At 39.8% G+C, this 17,500-nt stretch overlaps 2 protein-coding genes across 9 annotated transcripts in view; one reads left to right on the top strand and one right to left on the bottom strand.

The window, feature by feature from the left end:
• Nucleotides 1-14,969, bottom strand: part of LOC135217345 (U7 snRNA-associated Sm-like protein LSm11) — a 327,200-nt gene extending 312,231 nt beyond the window's left edge. Inside the window, exon 1 of the mRNA XM_064253165.1 lies at nt 14,545-14,969. Coding sequence (XP_064109235.1) covers nt 14,545-14,721 — 177 coding nt within the window. The 5' untranslated portion in view covers nt 14,722-14,969. The remainder of the gene's footprint in view (nt 1-14,544) is intronic.
• LOC135217344 (ecdysone-induced protein 74EF-like) overlaps nt 1-17,500 on the top strand; it is an 865,315-nt gene that overhangs the window by 673,018 nt on the left and 174,797 nt on the right. The window lies entirely within an intron of this gene.

The following is a 17,500-nucleotide window of genomic DNA, read 5'->3' as shown; positions in this document are numbered from 1 at the left end:
CATGACGGTTCCTGTTCCCGAACAAATAGGCGAGCCAAACTGGTGAGCCAACGGAAGACCCAACTGCCTCCTCAGTTTGAGAAGGCAGACCCTTAAGTCCCATGACGAGACTTCTTGGTTGAGGGGGGGAGACTACCTTCTTACGAAGAAGAACATAATGACACTTGACGGGCTCTCCAAGACCTCTTCTACAGGATGAGGTATATTTACCAGCAGGAATACCAGCAGGAATAGAGTTAATAATCACAGGGCAGTGGCAAAGGCTTTGTCCAGTGACAAAACTCCAGGATAGCAGCGGTAAATTAATATGATTTCCAGCAGGGGAACAGTACACACACTCGAGGACCAATATCACAGCATGCTACGAGTCACAGGTACAATTCCAAGGTTAAGATAACCAACACGAAGAGATATCCAACCATCTACTGGAATCAACTATCACCACTGTTAGCCTGTAAAAGAACGAAAATGATATTGTTATTGTACAATAAAGTTTCATACATACTTACCTGGCAGATATATACTTAGCTATAGACTCCGTCGTCCCCGATAGAAATTCGAATTTCGCGGGCAACACGCTACAGGTAGGTATGGCGGTCAGGCGTGATCTACCGCCCCCACCCGCCCTGGGACAAGACGGGTGGCAGGAAACACCAATAAGAACCAACATTACCTCTTCTAGAACCAGATTTTCTCTTCACCTGTCACCTGAGGGGAGGCTGGGTGGGCCATTCAATCGTATATATCTGCCAGGTAAGTATGTATGAAACTTTATGTACAATAACAAATATCATTTTCATACATTCAACTTCCCTGTCAGATATATACTTAGCTGACTGGCACCTTTGGCAGAGGGTAAGAGACAGCTAATTACTGATTAGACAGGTAAACAACATACGTTGTAGGTAATAAATAAATAAAACCTTGGTTCCTATGTGTTTAGATGAAGGGAGGGGTTCGACTTCCTAGCCTATTGCTAGTAGTCTGCTTCGTCTCAAGAGCCTCAGCGAGGATGTGACCTATGGCTAAGAGTTCTTGTAGATCTGTCAATAGGGTCTTATCCAACTTACTCGACAGAATCTAATGGTCATTTGTCAATGGGGTCTTATCCACTTACATGACAATACACCTATGCCTAGGGGCTAATAAGGAAGCACAACACCGATCCCGATCACCTGATCCTAACACGAGGGTTTGTGCTTAGTTTGAAAAGAGCTATCCCCAAACTCCTTTCAAACAAACCAAAGAAAAAAAAAAACACTATGTTAACATAAAAATTAACTCACTTAGTTAAGGATCAGTGTCGGTTTTTCCCTATCCCAGCAATGTATCCCTAGACCACGGTAAAAACCAAGAGAGAAGGATCGCTCGTAGGTCAACTGAATACTTCATGCAAAGGGAAAGTCAACACAGTTGCATCCCTGTAAGTTACAGCTAATATGTCCTTCACGACATATTGTTGTGTAACGAACAAGAATTCATAAAAGCTCGCACTTCAAGCGCTTTTAATTCTCAGCTGTTTGAAGAGGATGTCTGGCGATGCCCACATCGGACACTCTTATCTGTCCGATTTGTTCGCCTCTAGCGCATCTGCGCTAGGTTGGAGGCCCCCCCTCTTTCTCTTCATCAGACAATGACAGTGTTCCTTGAAAACTGTCTGCCTCTGAGCGTTTTTTTACGCCTGTTTTGGCATATGGCACCTGGTTGGCGCTACATTGTCCAAAAGTCCTGAACATCCACAATAGTTTATCAGGAGACTGGAGAAGAGTGAAAGAAGTTCTTCCACTTTGGGCTTTGGCCTCTCCGGCAAGGGGAGGTGATTGTAATCAGCTACATCCAGTAGACGATAGGATATCTAACTGTACGAGAGATAAGAGTCTTCCTCCGAGGAGGATCCTTCTTGAATACTTCCGTGCTCACGAGACTCTTCTTACATGTTGAATGGGGTGTCTCGTTGCAGAATCTTCCCTATCCTTGCCCGAAGGAAGGGAAGAAGCCTGGAAGTCGAAGGAGACTCCGAGCTGAAATTGGGAGTACTCCTGATTTCTAGCTCTTTATTGTATCCCTCTGAACACCTTCCAAAGACTCTGTAGGCAAACGTTTGAACCATTCTACTGTAGATGAAAACGTAAGTACCCTGCCTGGACAACGAAACCTCTATCTGAACACATTGAATCAGGAATAGGGGGTTTTAGTTCTTTTGCCAGACATACTATGCTGGCAAGAACCCATTGCCTAATCTCCATAGAATCTGATGCGAGATTCCAATGCTCAAAAAATTCACTTGTCTTCTTGATCGTTTAGGACCAAGAGAAACAAAGAATTCCCTCATAAAAATTTCTCAAAGAAGTTTGATGAGGAGCAGTTCCATCTTGTCGGAACATAGAATCTGTGGCCACGAAAAAAGATCCCATTAGAAGTACATGATATCCTACTCTTGTCATTTTTACTTTTGGAGGTATCGTATAAGATCCCGAAGATCTTTAATCCTCTGCTATCTACAATTCCTTTATAGAGACAGAGTATAGCCTTTTACTGCGTTCTTGATAGCAGATATATACAAAGGTGATTCTTCCCTCTGAAAGGGAAGAAAAAACCGCTATGTGGTTCACAGAGGTATCGGAAGAGGACAGTTTCCTCATTCCCTCTAGCCGCTATCTGCAGCAATTCTATATCTTGTCTATGACTATTGTCATTTACCTTGAAAAATCCTCTCATTCATGTCCACTTCTGGTCAGTCTGCACGCAGACAGACTCAGAGTGGAGAGGTTGTTAACCCCTTCTTTACCGGGTGGGTGAGCAGAATGTAAACATTGCGTTCGCTGCTGAACTGAATCTCTTCGTGTAGGAATCATTTGGAGGGGGTACCAATAGTAAAAATATTTGCCAAAATACACTAATTAAGACAGGCTAATGAAATTATCAGTATTATTAGCACTATAATAATGCATATTCTCTGTTAGTTTTATCATCCTACAGGGAAAATAAATGATTTTATGAAAAAAAAATGTGAAACTCAGTGTCCCTTGTACAATGGGACAACTGGTGTCGGTGAGAAAACTACCAGTCTTGAATAGAAATTAAATTCGGTCTTACAGAATGTTGGTATATCGCACCTGGAACATGCACGTAAAGTATTATCAAAATAGAACAGTAAATAAGCACGTAATAACAAAAAAAAGAGCAAAAAACTAAAGCGAAAGCCCCGCCAATAAATATGGAAATCGCAAATTTTATAGTATATCTTTCAATAATTGGTCATGTTCATTTTTCTAGCGTTTTCTAAGATTAGTTTTCATCACAGAAAACACTTTAGGGACATCAGGGGTATCTAACCTATTTTTCAAGTTTCTTGTCCTCAGAAAAAATAGCTTTTTTGCTTTTTCTCTGGTTTGGTTTTTTATATATAAAGTTACTATAAGGCTTTATTTTATTTTTTACCTTCATTTATCTGGTGTTCATATCTTTTATTTGTAAAAAAAATGTAATAAGTGAATAAATAAATAAATACAGTAAATGATGATACAAAAACTGATTTTTTATACTGGGTAGAAGTTATTACTGTTTCGCTTTTCCTGGTTTTGTGAACTTTATTGTTGAGACGCAGTTCATCTGTCACCTACACTACTATCAAAGCAGTAATAATATTTTTTTTGGGTTCATCATACGTCTGGCATCGTGTCATACTGTTTATTTTGCTCCAAACTCTTCAAACCGAAATTACAGAATGATTGGAAGTCCCTATCTGAAAAGAGGAGTTTTGGTGGTACTATGCGTACCACCTTTATGCACCCGGTGCGGTGTAGTAGACTTGAATGGTGGTACCCACCTACCTCCAAACAAACTTTCGGTAATGAAGAGGTTAAGGTCCATTTATAATAGATGCTGATAGAATATTCAGACTGTCTTTGAAAAGACTTCCAAAACATGCTGTGAGAAGAACGTGACCTCTGTGAAATCCACCTCTCTAAGGCCAAATGAGGCATAAAGTATTATCCTCTCTTTCTTTGATGCACTTTATCTTAAATTCTGTAAAGAATTTATATTTTAGGGGAAACAAGACTAAAGTTTATTCCCCTTTCTATAAAATAAAGATGGCGTATATTGCTACCTCTCTTGGTTCGAGGAAAAGGAAGCATTCTACAGGAAGACTGTTCGTCTTCTACCTTGCTAAGAGATCTATGAAGAAGACTTTTCGCAGGTTCTCACAACTCTTTGCAATAAATGTTAGACATACTTTCACAGTTATTATCGTCGATCAAGAAGGTTCTCATGGACATGCAAAATCTTGCATCGAACCTCTTAAGGATCGTTACATTCCCTGTCTGTTTTCAAAATAGGTTCTCTTTGTTAACGCGAACAGGAGCGAAAAAAGAAATTCTCGATGCTCTTTGCGATATGAGAGAGTCGTGGAATTGGCCCAAGTGATTAAATGGGAAACGAAATCAGGAACGAATCTTGCCGTTACCGAGCGTGCTACTGGAGAGGCTACTGGACTCTTAGGTTAATAACTCGCTAAAACGAGAAAATATCTTGGATGGTGCTCTTGGCTCATTGCGCCAGGCTGGCGCTTTTTGGCGCATTGCGCTAGGTTGGCGCTTCTAGCGCTTTGCACCAGGCTGGCGCTTTTTTGTTTTTCTAATTCTCTTTATGTTATGTGCCAGAACTCTATTGCCTTTATAATGGTAACCCCCGACATCCTTTCACTTGTTAATTCCGTTCTTAGTAGGAAAAAACTCATATAGTATACGTAGTATAGTCCATTCAGGGAAACCATTTCTGCCACGAAGAGAATGTTTCCCATCCCACTCATCCATCTTCTCTTGAGCAATATCCGATTGTAAAAAGGTTGTGTGCGTTTCTCGAAAGACTTGACCATACCGTAGTCTTAAAGTGAATTCTCTACTACATCCATCTTCTCACTAAGCATGTATTCTAATAAGCCATGCTTTCGTAAGCATGAGAGCATTATATAATATAATGTTCTGCTGCGTTATACCTTTATAATGTTTTACCTATGGTAAACAGCATTGAAAGGTTATAATATCTTTCTTAATGAAAGCTTCTTAGCAAAAGGCAGACAATATTTTATTTATGTTAGCTTAACTATCCCCTCCATCTAGACTAAGTCCATGATTGTAGGGGGAATATACGGTTAACCATTCGATCCCGTTGGAGAGAGAGATGTTACCAAATGCTCATGACAGAGAACTGGATGGTACTGTATTGGCCTTACAATGACAGCCCGGCATTCTCACTCGCTGCCTGGCTGCATTCATCATGAGTTGCCAGTTACTTCATTCAATGAAGGAATATAATAAAATTATTCTCGAGCCTAAGGAAGCCCTTAATAATGCAAATTTAAGCCAAACAACCTTTGTTAAATACCAAAGCTGAGTAGGTATTGTTGTAACAAACCTTTTAAGCGAAGTCCTTACCAGGAAAATCCTGTAAGGATATAGATAATTCCGTAGCAACCACAAAGGCAACTATGGTATGCGTATATGACTTGTCATTCAGTAGTCGTATACATCAAGTCTTGCTACTACCTTCTTTCCTCTCCGATTCGGAGAGAGAATGGAAATCTTGCCCTCTTCGTTCTTTTCGTCAATAAACACGAATTAGTATTAGTCGAAAGAGATCGCAATGAAAACTCTAGGATCGAAGAGAATCCCTCAAAATTTTTATTCTCTTCGATATAAGGCCGTATTCTACGCCTCTATTATCTGGAAGAGCCTCTAATCAATGAATGAGAGCTCATACGAATCTTGTTTAATTTGCAAACGATTGCCACTCTTTCTGTAAATGGTTGGTTGCATTATTTTAGAAGGGGGAAGATTTTAATATCGTCTTATTAGTAATGAACTAATTTTTTCCAATAAAAAAGGTTTCCAATTCCGATCTATCTTCCATTTCCTGTCCATCAAGTTGGGAGAAGAATGAGCAACCGGAGGAGAGCGCCTGCTTTCGTAAGGTGAAGAGCTTTTAGCAGTACCGATTCTAACCTGACAATGGCTAAGGCCACCTGTGCGACATCTTGAGTCCCCGCCAGGAAAAAAGCCGATCTTGCTCTTGCCTTTACTTGCATTAAGACTATCCTGAGAAGGGCGACGGCCGCCTGTGCGACAACTCCCGTCCTTATCAGAAGAAGGCCTCGAATGTCTTTTACCTTTCGCAGAATCAGGCTCTAACTCCATCTCCGATGAAGACCCTGGTTTATAGTTTCAGGCGCTTTGCGCCTCATCTCAGGCGCTTTGCGCCTCGTTTCAGGCACTTTGCGCCTCATTTCAGGCGCTTTGCGCCTCGTTTCAGGCGCTTTGCGCCTCATTTCAGGCGCTTTGCGCCTCATTTCAGGCGCTTCAGGCCTTGTTTCAGGCGCTTTGCGTCTCATTTCAGGCGCTTCAGGCCTCGTTTCAGGCGCCTCTTTAGAATCCTCTCGCCTTGTCGGCGATTTCTGCGCCGGTGGCCTCCCCGTCCGAGCTGTCAAAGACTTCTATCGGACGGGATTTCTTAACGGGAAGGAAGAGATCCTTTCTCCTGGGAGGATCCTTCTTCAAAACTTCTATTAACGAAGATATCTACTGTTGCCTTTCTCCTAGGATCTTCGTAGAGTCATCTTCTTTCTCCGTATCCGATCTAGGGGAAGGAGGATTTAATGAATAAATGTCTTTCTTCTTCTCAGGTGGATAGCCTTCCGGAAAACTTTCCGGGATAGAATCCCAAGCTGGCGATTTCCACGATCTTTTAGAAGGTCTCGACAGCTTGTGAGAACTCCACCCTATTTTCCTTTCGATGAAGACTCGGATGACGAAAAAAAACACTGTTTTAGGATGCCTTTCCAACGGCTATCCTTGGCAGTCTGGGACGCTACTACAGATCCTCAGATCCTGCCGAGGGGAAACCCGACCGTTGGGGATTCTCTGAAACCTCCTTAAGGCTTTCGACATTCCTTCTCCTCTGGGCTTGTGAGCTTGGAAGAGGTCTAGACCTGGGAGCGAGACAGAGCCGATCAGACGCACCCTCCACTTCAATGGGGAACACTATATTCACTTCTTACCTTTTAAGAGCTCGCTTTTGAGCTACATCCATTATCTTCAAATTTGCATATATAAATTTGTAGTTTCTGTGGAGTAAGAAGGTGATGAGGATGCAACAACTACTAGTACTGCTAATACTCTAACTGCTCGTTAGCACAAACGCTATTAAAGCTTATAAAGTAAGCGTATCTAGTTATATGCTTTTCTGTCTTCCTAAAGTAGGAAATTAGAGTTTAATATTTCTTCAATAAAGTTGTAACCATTATTACATGTAATAATGAATAAATATTAATAATTCCCTTTATTGCAAACTATGTGAGTGTCTACCGATAATTTCGGTAGTTTCACTTAGTATTTTCTTCGAAATTTCAAAGCGAAATTCATTAAAAAGTTAATAAAAGCGTATGCCGAACCAAAGAACCAGTACTTCCCTGCAAAAGACAGCCCAGAAGATCGATGGCGATGAAACACGAAAATCAAATCAGGAGGAACCGTAAACGTATGTTTACATTCCAAACGATAGAGAAAATCTGGTTCTAGAAGGTATGGTTCCTATTCCTGCCACCCAGCGGCGGGGCGGTAGATCACCTGACCTACCTACCTGTGGCGTGTGCCGCGAAATTCGAATTTCTATCGGGGACGACGGAGTCTATAGCTAAGTATATATCTGACAGGGAAGTTGAATGTATGAAAATATGATTTAAAGCAATAAGGATACTTCTCACCATCCCTCAACACCAACACCACATGCCCCCTCTTCTATCATTGCCCAATAACTAGCGAAAGGTCGATAATCACAGGGCAGCGGCAAAGGCTTTGTCCAGTGACGAAACTCCAGGATACCAGTGGTTAATTAATATAATTTCCAGCAGGGGAACAGTACACACACTTGAGGACCAATATCACAGCATGCTACGAGTCACAGGTACAATTCCAAGGTTAAAATAATCAACACGAAGAGATATCTAACCATCTACTGCTGTAATCAACTATCACCACTGTTAGCCTGTAAAAGAACGAAAATATGATTTAAATTAATAAGGATACTTCTCTCGCATCCCTCAACACCAACACCACATGCCCCCTCTTCTATCATTGCCCAATAACTAACGAAAGGTCGAAGGAGAAGAGGAATTACCAGAAGAAACAAAGGACAAACCTCCGAAGTTCCCCGCTGTAATTTCCAAAGCGTAAGTGAAGCTCCAGATGAATAAATGTCTCATCCTAATGTTAAAGAGCAAAAATACCCTTGCTGCCAACCCTTAACACAAAGTAGATAGGCAGCTATCAAGGCTATCACAAAAAGTGGGCTTGCATATTAATTATTAGTCAATTAATTATTAATTTTACACAGTTTATACATATTTATTCAAAATAAAAAATTGAAGATCCCACCAGGAAAATTGTAATTAACAGCCAGTCAACAAGAGCTAACAAACATACTACATCTTTATGGAAGACGGCCAAAAGCAAAGTGGAGTGTTTACATCCAGGCAGGCAGGCCTTCCCGCCTACTAGACGGTAGTTAGTGCCTAACCATCTTGTTCAAGAATTTAACGCCAGTAATTCCAGCCTCCAATGAAAGTAATTCCTTATGTAAAGGACCGAGGATTGTATATCGTGTAAGAACAAACTGAGGTATGTATAATGAAAGTTATAATTTTTGAAAGAGTTCAGAACATACATCGTGCCTATGTGAACTCTCGAGCGAGACTGAGAGTTTCCAACCCTGTGATTGGCTTATCAACAGCCAATCAGGAGCATTGTAAGGGAATGGCCTAGACATCAGATGAACGGCTGATGTGAATCTACTATAGTACTTCAACATCAAAATATCCTTAGGTTTCAATACAAATCCCCTAGAATGAATTATCAATAGGGTTATTCAGGTTACCTACTTGGTTATTGCCTGTGTTACTGCCCTGAAATGGATTATTGGGCATTACTGGCTGTTTATTATTTGACAAATTTTATGTCAATAGTGAAGCTGGGCTATTGTGTGGTGTCTATGTTTGCTTTGTCTACTGTAAAATGAGTTAATATCTGAACTATTACCCCAGTTAGAATTGAATGGTGCGGAAGTGACAGGTGCAGAGTTTGATAAATTAGCCATTTCCCTTTTCATGTCATTAAGCTGATCACACAATTGTTACATTTGACAACTCTGAGTATCCATTGCAAACAACAAATTATCATAGAAGTCTTCTCTATTTACATCACTCTCCATTTTGCAGACCATGTTGTACAAGGAACACAGGTTAACAAATCAACATACAGTCCGGTCCCGAATTATGAGTGTTCGAATTGAGTAATTCCCCTTTTATGCGGTTGCTAGTTCTCAAAAATAGATTTTCTGTATCTGCGAAGCCATTCAAAGTCTGCGAAACATATCAAATCTATTGTTTTTTCAAGCATTTTAGGTGTGGGGGGTTGGCTGGTATCTGAGAGAAAGGGTGGGGGGAATGCTTTGGAGGAAAAAACTATTATTCCTCCAAGGGGGAATGCAAGAGAAAGATTTCCTACTGAGCCATTAGCTAAGATGGAGGGCTGTGCCTCACGCATTTGTGACGTCATAGCGCAGTGTGTATGAATGATCGGTATCATCACCATCAGCATACATATTATTCAGATCTGCGAAGTGTATTCTGAATGATCGGTATCATCATCATCGCCATAGGTTATTATTCAGATCTGCAAAGTGTGTTCTGAAGGCTTCTGCTCAGCCATTAGCTAAGAGGGAAAGCAGCTCCGTCTCACGCATTTGTGACATCATAGCGCAGTGTGCATGAATGATTGGTATCATCATCATCGCCATACATATTATTAAGATCTGCGAAGTGTATTCTGATCATCAGCATCATGTATGCATCCGCCAAGAAGTGGAAGTGGAAGACATATTTTCTTGAAACTAAAAAGCTTGCCCTTAAGTTAAAGACGAAGGAAGGAGCATCTTCCATTTTGGCAGCAGTCAACAACTTGAAATCCTTCATTGCTGAACATGAAGAAAGAATTTTTTTCTAGGTTAACTTGTTTTGACTAACTTTTGGCATTTGATCATTTATTAATTTCTATGGTTGAAATAGGTTTTGATGAAAATGACTAAGTAAAAGTGATTAACAGAGAGAGAGAGAGAGAGAGACGAGAGATGAGAGGAGGTGAGGAAAAGAGAGAGACCGAGAGAGAGAGACGAGGAGGAGAGAGAATGGGGGGGAGTGAGAGATGAAGGAGAGAGAGAGAGAGAGAGAATCGTTCGTAACCAAGTTTGTTAGGCCTAACGGGAGTGAAGACACACATGATCCGCAAGTCCCCAAAACCTCAAATGGTTCACAAAGCCTTCCTTCAGCTGAAGAACTCTAACGGAGGATGAGATAGAGGAGTTTGAAGGTTTTTTGGCAGAGGATAGGTAGAGGAAATTCCATCCAAAAGGATTTTTAAAGGAAATGACTATTGTACAGTACACTTGCACCCAAGGGTGGCATTGTTTACATGTGGGAGTTTTCACCCTCCTGTGTGTAATTTTAAACTTTTTCAAGTTATTAAAACTTTTTTAATGTTCTATTTATCCATAAGAGCAATTTCATATTAGAAAAAAATTACAGTATAGTATATAGAAAGTACTGAAAATGGGTAGTATAAAAAAGTCTGACTGGGTAAGTTGCCGTTTGCCTTGGCCCTAATGGAATTATTCCCATGAGGTATGTGCTTCGAACTCTGCGAATTTCCAATTCTGCGAGGCTGTGGATCTACCAAATTCTTGCATAATTGGGGACCGTACTGTACATTGCAAAACAATAGGCTAACAGTACCTAAGCTAGGGTGACACAGGCTTATTCACCATAGGGCAGGCTATCATACCAGAAAATAAATACAGACTTAATGGATTTGTGTCAACTTTAGAACATAGGGTTGGATATATCTACCTACAACAGATAAATACATCCTAAACCACTGTCACCATATGTATTAATGTTATCACTCTGTGTACTATACTGTACACAGCATTGATGTCAATTGTCCTGACTTATATTAAAACAATTAACTCAGACTAGCCTATAGTACATAACAATTTATTCCTTCCATGATTGTTAGAACAGCACTGGTTCTTAAACTCGTACCCTATATTGGTTCCCCTTTAAAAGGGAGAAATGTGGTATTTCAAATGAAAATAAGGGGAGATAAATTTCTTTCACCTCTAGCGTTGCCGTATGTGTCCCGAACAGTGGAATTTGAGGTTACACAACTACGCACTTGGTCATATTTGCACACTTATATACGCACACTCGATCACAGACAATTTCAGCTTTGAGTGGTTAACATAACATCTTAGTAAGATGAAAACCAATTCATTTTTCCAGTCTACCAATTATGAAGGATACATATTGCCATTTACTTAAATGAAAGATTTCCGTCATTATAATAATCCTGCATGTCAAATGTTAATATCTTTGAGAGATTAGACCTACAAGTCAGTTTCTTATATTTTGAGGCACTGGCAGGGAATAGACCTATGTATCAATTCTTATAATTTGAGGCAAGGAAGGGGCCTAGACCTACACATCAATTTCTTATATTTTGAGGCAATGACATTGCATAAGCTTACACACCAATTTCTTATATTTTGAGGCAATTACAGGTATAGACCTACACGAGAGTTTCTAATATTTTGAAGCAATGAGAGGACATAGGCCTACACATCAAATTCTTATGCAGCAATGACAGGGCATAGGCCTACACATATGGCAATTTCTTATATTTAGAGGCAGTGGCATGGCATAGGCCTACACATGTCAATTTCTTATATTTTGAGGCAATGACCGGGCATAAGTCAATTTCTTATATTTTGAGGCAATGACCGGGCATAAGTCTAAACGTTAATCTCTTATATTTTGAGGTAATGACAGGGCATAGACCCACACGACATTCTTTTATATTATGAGGCAATGAAAAGGCATAGGCCTATATAAATTTCTTCTATTTTGAGGCAATGACAGGGCATAGGCCTACACATCGAATTCTTGTAGTGAGGCAATGACAGGGCATAAGTCTACATGTCCATTTCTTATATTTTGAGGCAATAACAGGGAATAGGCCTACATATCAAAATTATTATATTTTGAGGCAATAACAGGGAATAGGCCTACATATCAAATTATTATATTTTGAGACAATGACAAGACGGGCCTACATGTCAGTTTCTAATTGCAAACAGTTTTCTACCCGGTGTTGGAAATAAATTAGTAGCTTTTAATTAATATAGCAGTTTCAACTCCAAAATATATAATGTATATGTATAAAGTGCAATATACTTAACATGAGTAGGCACATAATTCATTACACCAGTACTATTTTATGAACAGATTTATGTTTATTCTGCAATGTTTGGTTTCCGTATGAAAATTTTTAGAAGACACTGCAAGCACCATAATAGTAGCAACAAAAACAAGAATAACTACAAGAACCAAAATAAAACAGCTGAATATAAATAAGATAGATCTATAATCCAAACTTCATAAGCTGCGTATGCCGACTAAAAGAGAAAGGACATTACATGTCTATGTCATTTTTAATGATCCTGTTATTTCGAAGAGAGATAATGTCCTTTAGAAAATTCTCAGCAAATTATATCCTATTTGACTATTAGCATAGCCTATCGTATTGTAACTTTCAGTAAAACATAGGCATATTCTGGTTTTGTGGAGTGCAGCACTGCTTTCCGCCCCTCCAAATGTGTAAAAGATTCAAATGAAATAAATTTTAAGACTAATAAAAGTAGTATAATTTCCTGAAATCAATATGAAATATCAGTCCGCATAGCTCTGACAAAGTCTGTTTAAAATTAGAATGGTGACAATACCAGATGGTAATTATAATTGTTCAGTGATTCAAGTGTATCGATTTGAACGCACATTCCGTGTCACCTCTGTATTCAAGTGAATTTCATTTACAAAATACAACATTGCAGCATCATGGTGCACTCATGACTTCATTCATATTTACCTGTTTTTTTTAAACCATTTTTAAGGAGATGTATATTAGGATTTTACTTCAGGGATAATATAAAGTTTCCTTTTGATAATCAGCGTAAGGTATTTTAGTTTGGTAAAACAACTATTGCAAAATAAATGATCGAAAGAACCACAGATTAACCAACTTTTCAAAATGGTTACTACCTACCAATCAGCTTCCAGAAATGGTTATAATGCAATCAGTGGGCTAGGGTTAGCTGCAAAGCTAGGTGAACTTTGCTATATTTGTGCACACATCATTTTGCTTTGCAAAATATCTCATGTAAGAGCCTGGAGGGATGGAGGCATAGACCCTAGCTAGGTCAGGGTGCCCTAAGATAGGTTAGTTTGTGTGGATTCCTGTTGAAATAGCCTAGATTATGTCTCGGCATTGCTTCTAACCTGGCCACATCCTTATAGTTTTTATTTCGAGAGAACATGACTAAATTAGCTTGGCCTTGGCCTAGGCTACTGGCATTTTTAATAAATTGTAGCACATAATCTGTGAAGAAAAAAGTAAAAAATTTGCATGCACTTTTAGTAGCCTACATTGTTTGGTAAATACACTATCATTTAAAATTTGTTTTAGGCTACTGAATTTACCTAATGCTGGTGATAGTAGCCTCAGTAGACTGCAGTGTGAGGGGTAGCTAGTGGTTTACTGGGCCCAAGCAAGACCAGCAGGGGGTAGATCTGGGGTACCTATCCGTGGCGGCCCAGACTATGGCAGTTGCAGTTTTTTCTATGCAGTTTTACCTACTGAACAAGAATTTTAAGTAATATTTATTCGGACGACTGTAATTAACCGCCAGGGGCCAGTACTACTAAATACAGTGAAATACATTGGACGCCCCAATCCTTAGTGGACGTCGTATCCGCAGTTACGTTTCTTGCAGGGTAGCCTAATTCTAAAGAATAGTTCCACACGAACTGCAAGGAACGTAACCGCGGATATGACATCCACTAGGGATTGGGGCGTCCAATGTATTTGGCTGTGTTCAGTATTGGCCCTTGGGGATTAATTACAGTCGTCCGAATAAATATTGCTTTAATTTCTTGCTCAGTACTAAATAAAATAACATAGGAAAACGTCAATTGCCATAGTCTAGGCCACCACAGATTGCTTCTGTAGAAATACCCAGCTGGGTCCTAGGTTAGGTTAGGTTCAGGCAGTCTAGTTAGGTCACATCATCTCTGAAATACCTGCTAGGCTAGGACTAGCCTAAACTCTAGTAGGCAAGCCCTGACTCCTCACAGTGTATTCGTTGAGAGAAATGCCTATTACTATATTTGGGTATCCAATTGTTGGAAATAAAAGTCATAGGTAATTCTAAGTGGAACTTTAGCTTAGGTTAGACTAGGCTTGCGTAACAAGACCGATCACTAGCAACTCCATCTCGTTTGTTGATTAAATTGAAAGTCCCGCCATATTCCCCACATGCACTTGTTGACTTTGACAGCAGCTGTACGGTAGGTTACAGCTATGATGCAACTGCACTTACCCCAGGAATTTCTCTCGTGACGTTGAAGGTCTGGCCGTGAACAGCTGTCCGGAGGGCATTTAGGTTTTCGAACTCCTCAGCATCTTCAGCAGGAAGTCTGACATCACTTGTAGAAAGAACGACAGAAGGATTAAAGGCTCGCGATTGAAAGTCTCTCTCTTCACCGCCACCAGCCATGTTTACATTTGACTCGAGCCGAGCGGCCCTCTGGCGGCTAGAGACTCAGACCTTAAACTTGAACATCTCAAGGTCGTCGTATGAATCGCCAGTGATCTTTGCAAAGTGACAGATACGGTTTTTGTTTAATGTAAACTCATTTAAGCAAAACGTCTTTACCACGGATGGTAAAGACGATAGCTATCAGACGGAATACATCCGTACAACGAACGTGTTTCATTTCTTACCGAATCGCCATTAAAAATGAACGATCACATCTGAAACTTCTGGTTATGTGTGAATCTTTGAAGGATCAGAATGTTAAGCATTAATTGATTTTTTAAGTAAACATTTTCCCGACTTCCGTCTTGTAAGTCATTCTGGTTCTCATTGTCTATTCCACTATATGTTCCCCTCTTAACTACTTCTGAAGTTCTGTAGTCTTGCGTACACTAATGCCAAGGGCAAGTACCTAATTGACAAGGTCTGTAGTACGCTCTTGAAACTTGGTAATCACGGAAGAAGTACTGCACTAGTTTTGCTCATTGAAAACTTGGTAATCACGGAAGAAGTACTGCACTAGTTTTGCTCATTGATCGTCTTCATGTGCTTTTTTCGATTTTTTTTAAATTTTTACAATACTACACTAGTTTAGGAGACATTTCTCTTATGTTAGCCTTGAAAAACAATATTGTGGGGGCTTTTTCTAAAATAAATATGTAACAAAATATGAGGGCAAAACCAGTGAAATGTATGGCACTTTGTTATTAATGTTAACACAGAAAAATATTGAAAGCTATATATTAGCTGTTAACCTAATATAATGTACTTGAGAATGCACTACTTCATTATTCCCATCCTTGTCTACATTGTGTCAAATCCATAGCAGTAAGTAGTACTCAATGATACATAAGTTCATTGCCATAATTCACAAACATTCCTAGCGTACTGGCCACTATACCTCATTTCATAGATTCACATGATTTATTCAAATATTTATGTATCCAGAGAATGAAAGGTAAACCAGTGAGGAGTCGCTGTTGCATTCAGGGCCGGATTTAGAGGGGGGGGGGGGGCAAAGAGGGCATCTGCCCAGGGGCCTCCACATTTTAGGGGGCCTCAAAAAAAGGACCCAGGCTTAAATAATTTTTAATTTCAGTAAATATATAAGGAATAAAAGTTTTTTAGTCAGGAATAAAACAAAATTGTGGATATTAATGATGTATCTTTTTTCATCAGGGAAAACTACAGTAAAACCAAGTTAAAAAACGTGATATTATTTAGATTTATGGTAATAAAACATATGCTATTTATTTGAAATTGCTTTTCATAATCTTTTTATACTCGAGTGTACAGTCAGGAGAGGTCATTTTGCACACGTGATTAAGATGGCCAAAATTCATTACTGGCAGGACCGGCAATGATGATTTCCCGGTGGACCTTACAGCGCCCCCCGGTGAGGCTTGCTTCGCTCGCTACCCGCCTCAAGCAGGTTGGGCCTCCACACATAGATTGCCTAGGGGCCTCCACATGCCTAAATTCGGCCCTGGTTGCATTTTATTGTTGAAATCACAGCACACTGGCAGGTTAGTTTACGTGGGCCAGAATAGAACTCGCCGTTGAGTTTGGTGAGAAACGAATATTAGTACATAGTATTAATCGACGGAGAAATTAAATGCAATAGGAGACGAATGGGCCAGATTGGTCCATCTTTGAAACTTTTTTTGAGGCATAATTAATCCTTCTAGGATTGCACGCTTCAGTGATTTTCTTCCCTTACACTGACTGTCCAGCTTGGGAATTCTCTTCCAGCCTTTGTTTACCAGACTCTCAAGACCACACCAGCCGACAATAATTAATTCCATTGTAGTTTATAGATGGATAGACATAATTGTCAGGGATCTTGAGGATGAAATCCAAAACTTAGAGGAAGCAAGGGAAATGGCTCGGGACAGAGACAGGTGGAGAGAAACTGTATCAGCCTTATGCCACTGGCCAGTGGCGGGAAGATAAAGTAAAGTAAGGTAAGTAGTTTATAGACATGTAGTGCCGAAGTAATTTGGCGCGAAGAGAGTAAATGATTGCATATTTCAATGGATGTTGTTCTTGCTCGGAGAGAGTTTACCCGTATGGAATTTGATGTTTCTCTCTCTCTCTCTCTCTCTCTCTCTCTCTCTCTCTCTCTCTCTCTCTCTCTCTCTCTCTCTTCTTTTCCCCTAGCGTATCGAATAATTTTTGGAGTCCTGAAGATTAACTTGTAGGTGGTAAATAATTTGACTGAATTTCACGATAAGCTAAAGTGGACAATTGCTGTCTCTCTCGTTACGCTTTCTCTTTGACTGCCCACACATATGGGTCTATTTGCATACTGAGAAATGCACATGAAACAAGATGCTACGCAAACTCTTGACCTCCTCATTGTTATTTGAAAAACGCATACACAAACGCAGAGAGATAGAGAGAAAAAACTAGCCGTTAGGAATATCTTTGAACAATTCTCACTAGCTTATTGATAACATTATCTGAATATTTCTGGGAATACGTCGATTCCTAATAGATTATACGAGTTTATGAATAATGCAATATTTGCAGAGGTAGGTCATACTTGAGAATGTCAATGCAAACCGCACTGGATGCCTGAACTCTTGTGGGACTGATTCCTGTGACCGGGAAGAATATTATCACCTGTCTCCTGACAAGTGAGACACTTCCTTTTCCTACTTTAGTCGTGCTCTGCTCTGAACTTTAAAAGGCTGATAGATTTGAGAAGAGAAGGAGCAATATGATTTTATCTCGAATG

Source organism: Macrobrachium nipponense, chromosome 7 (assembly GCF_015104395.2).
Source record: "Macrobrachium nipponense isolate FS-2020 chromosome 7, ASM1510439v2, whole genome shotgun sequence".
NCBI classification, from domain to species: domain Eukaryota; kingdom Metazoa; phylum Arthropoda; class Malacostraca; order Decapoda; family Palaemonidae; genus Macrobrachium; species Macrobrachium nipponense.
This window is presented reverse-complemented; position numbering and strand designations above follow the sequence as displayed.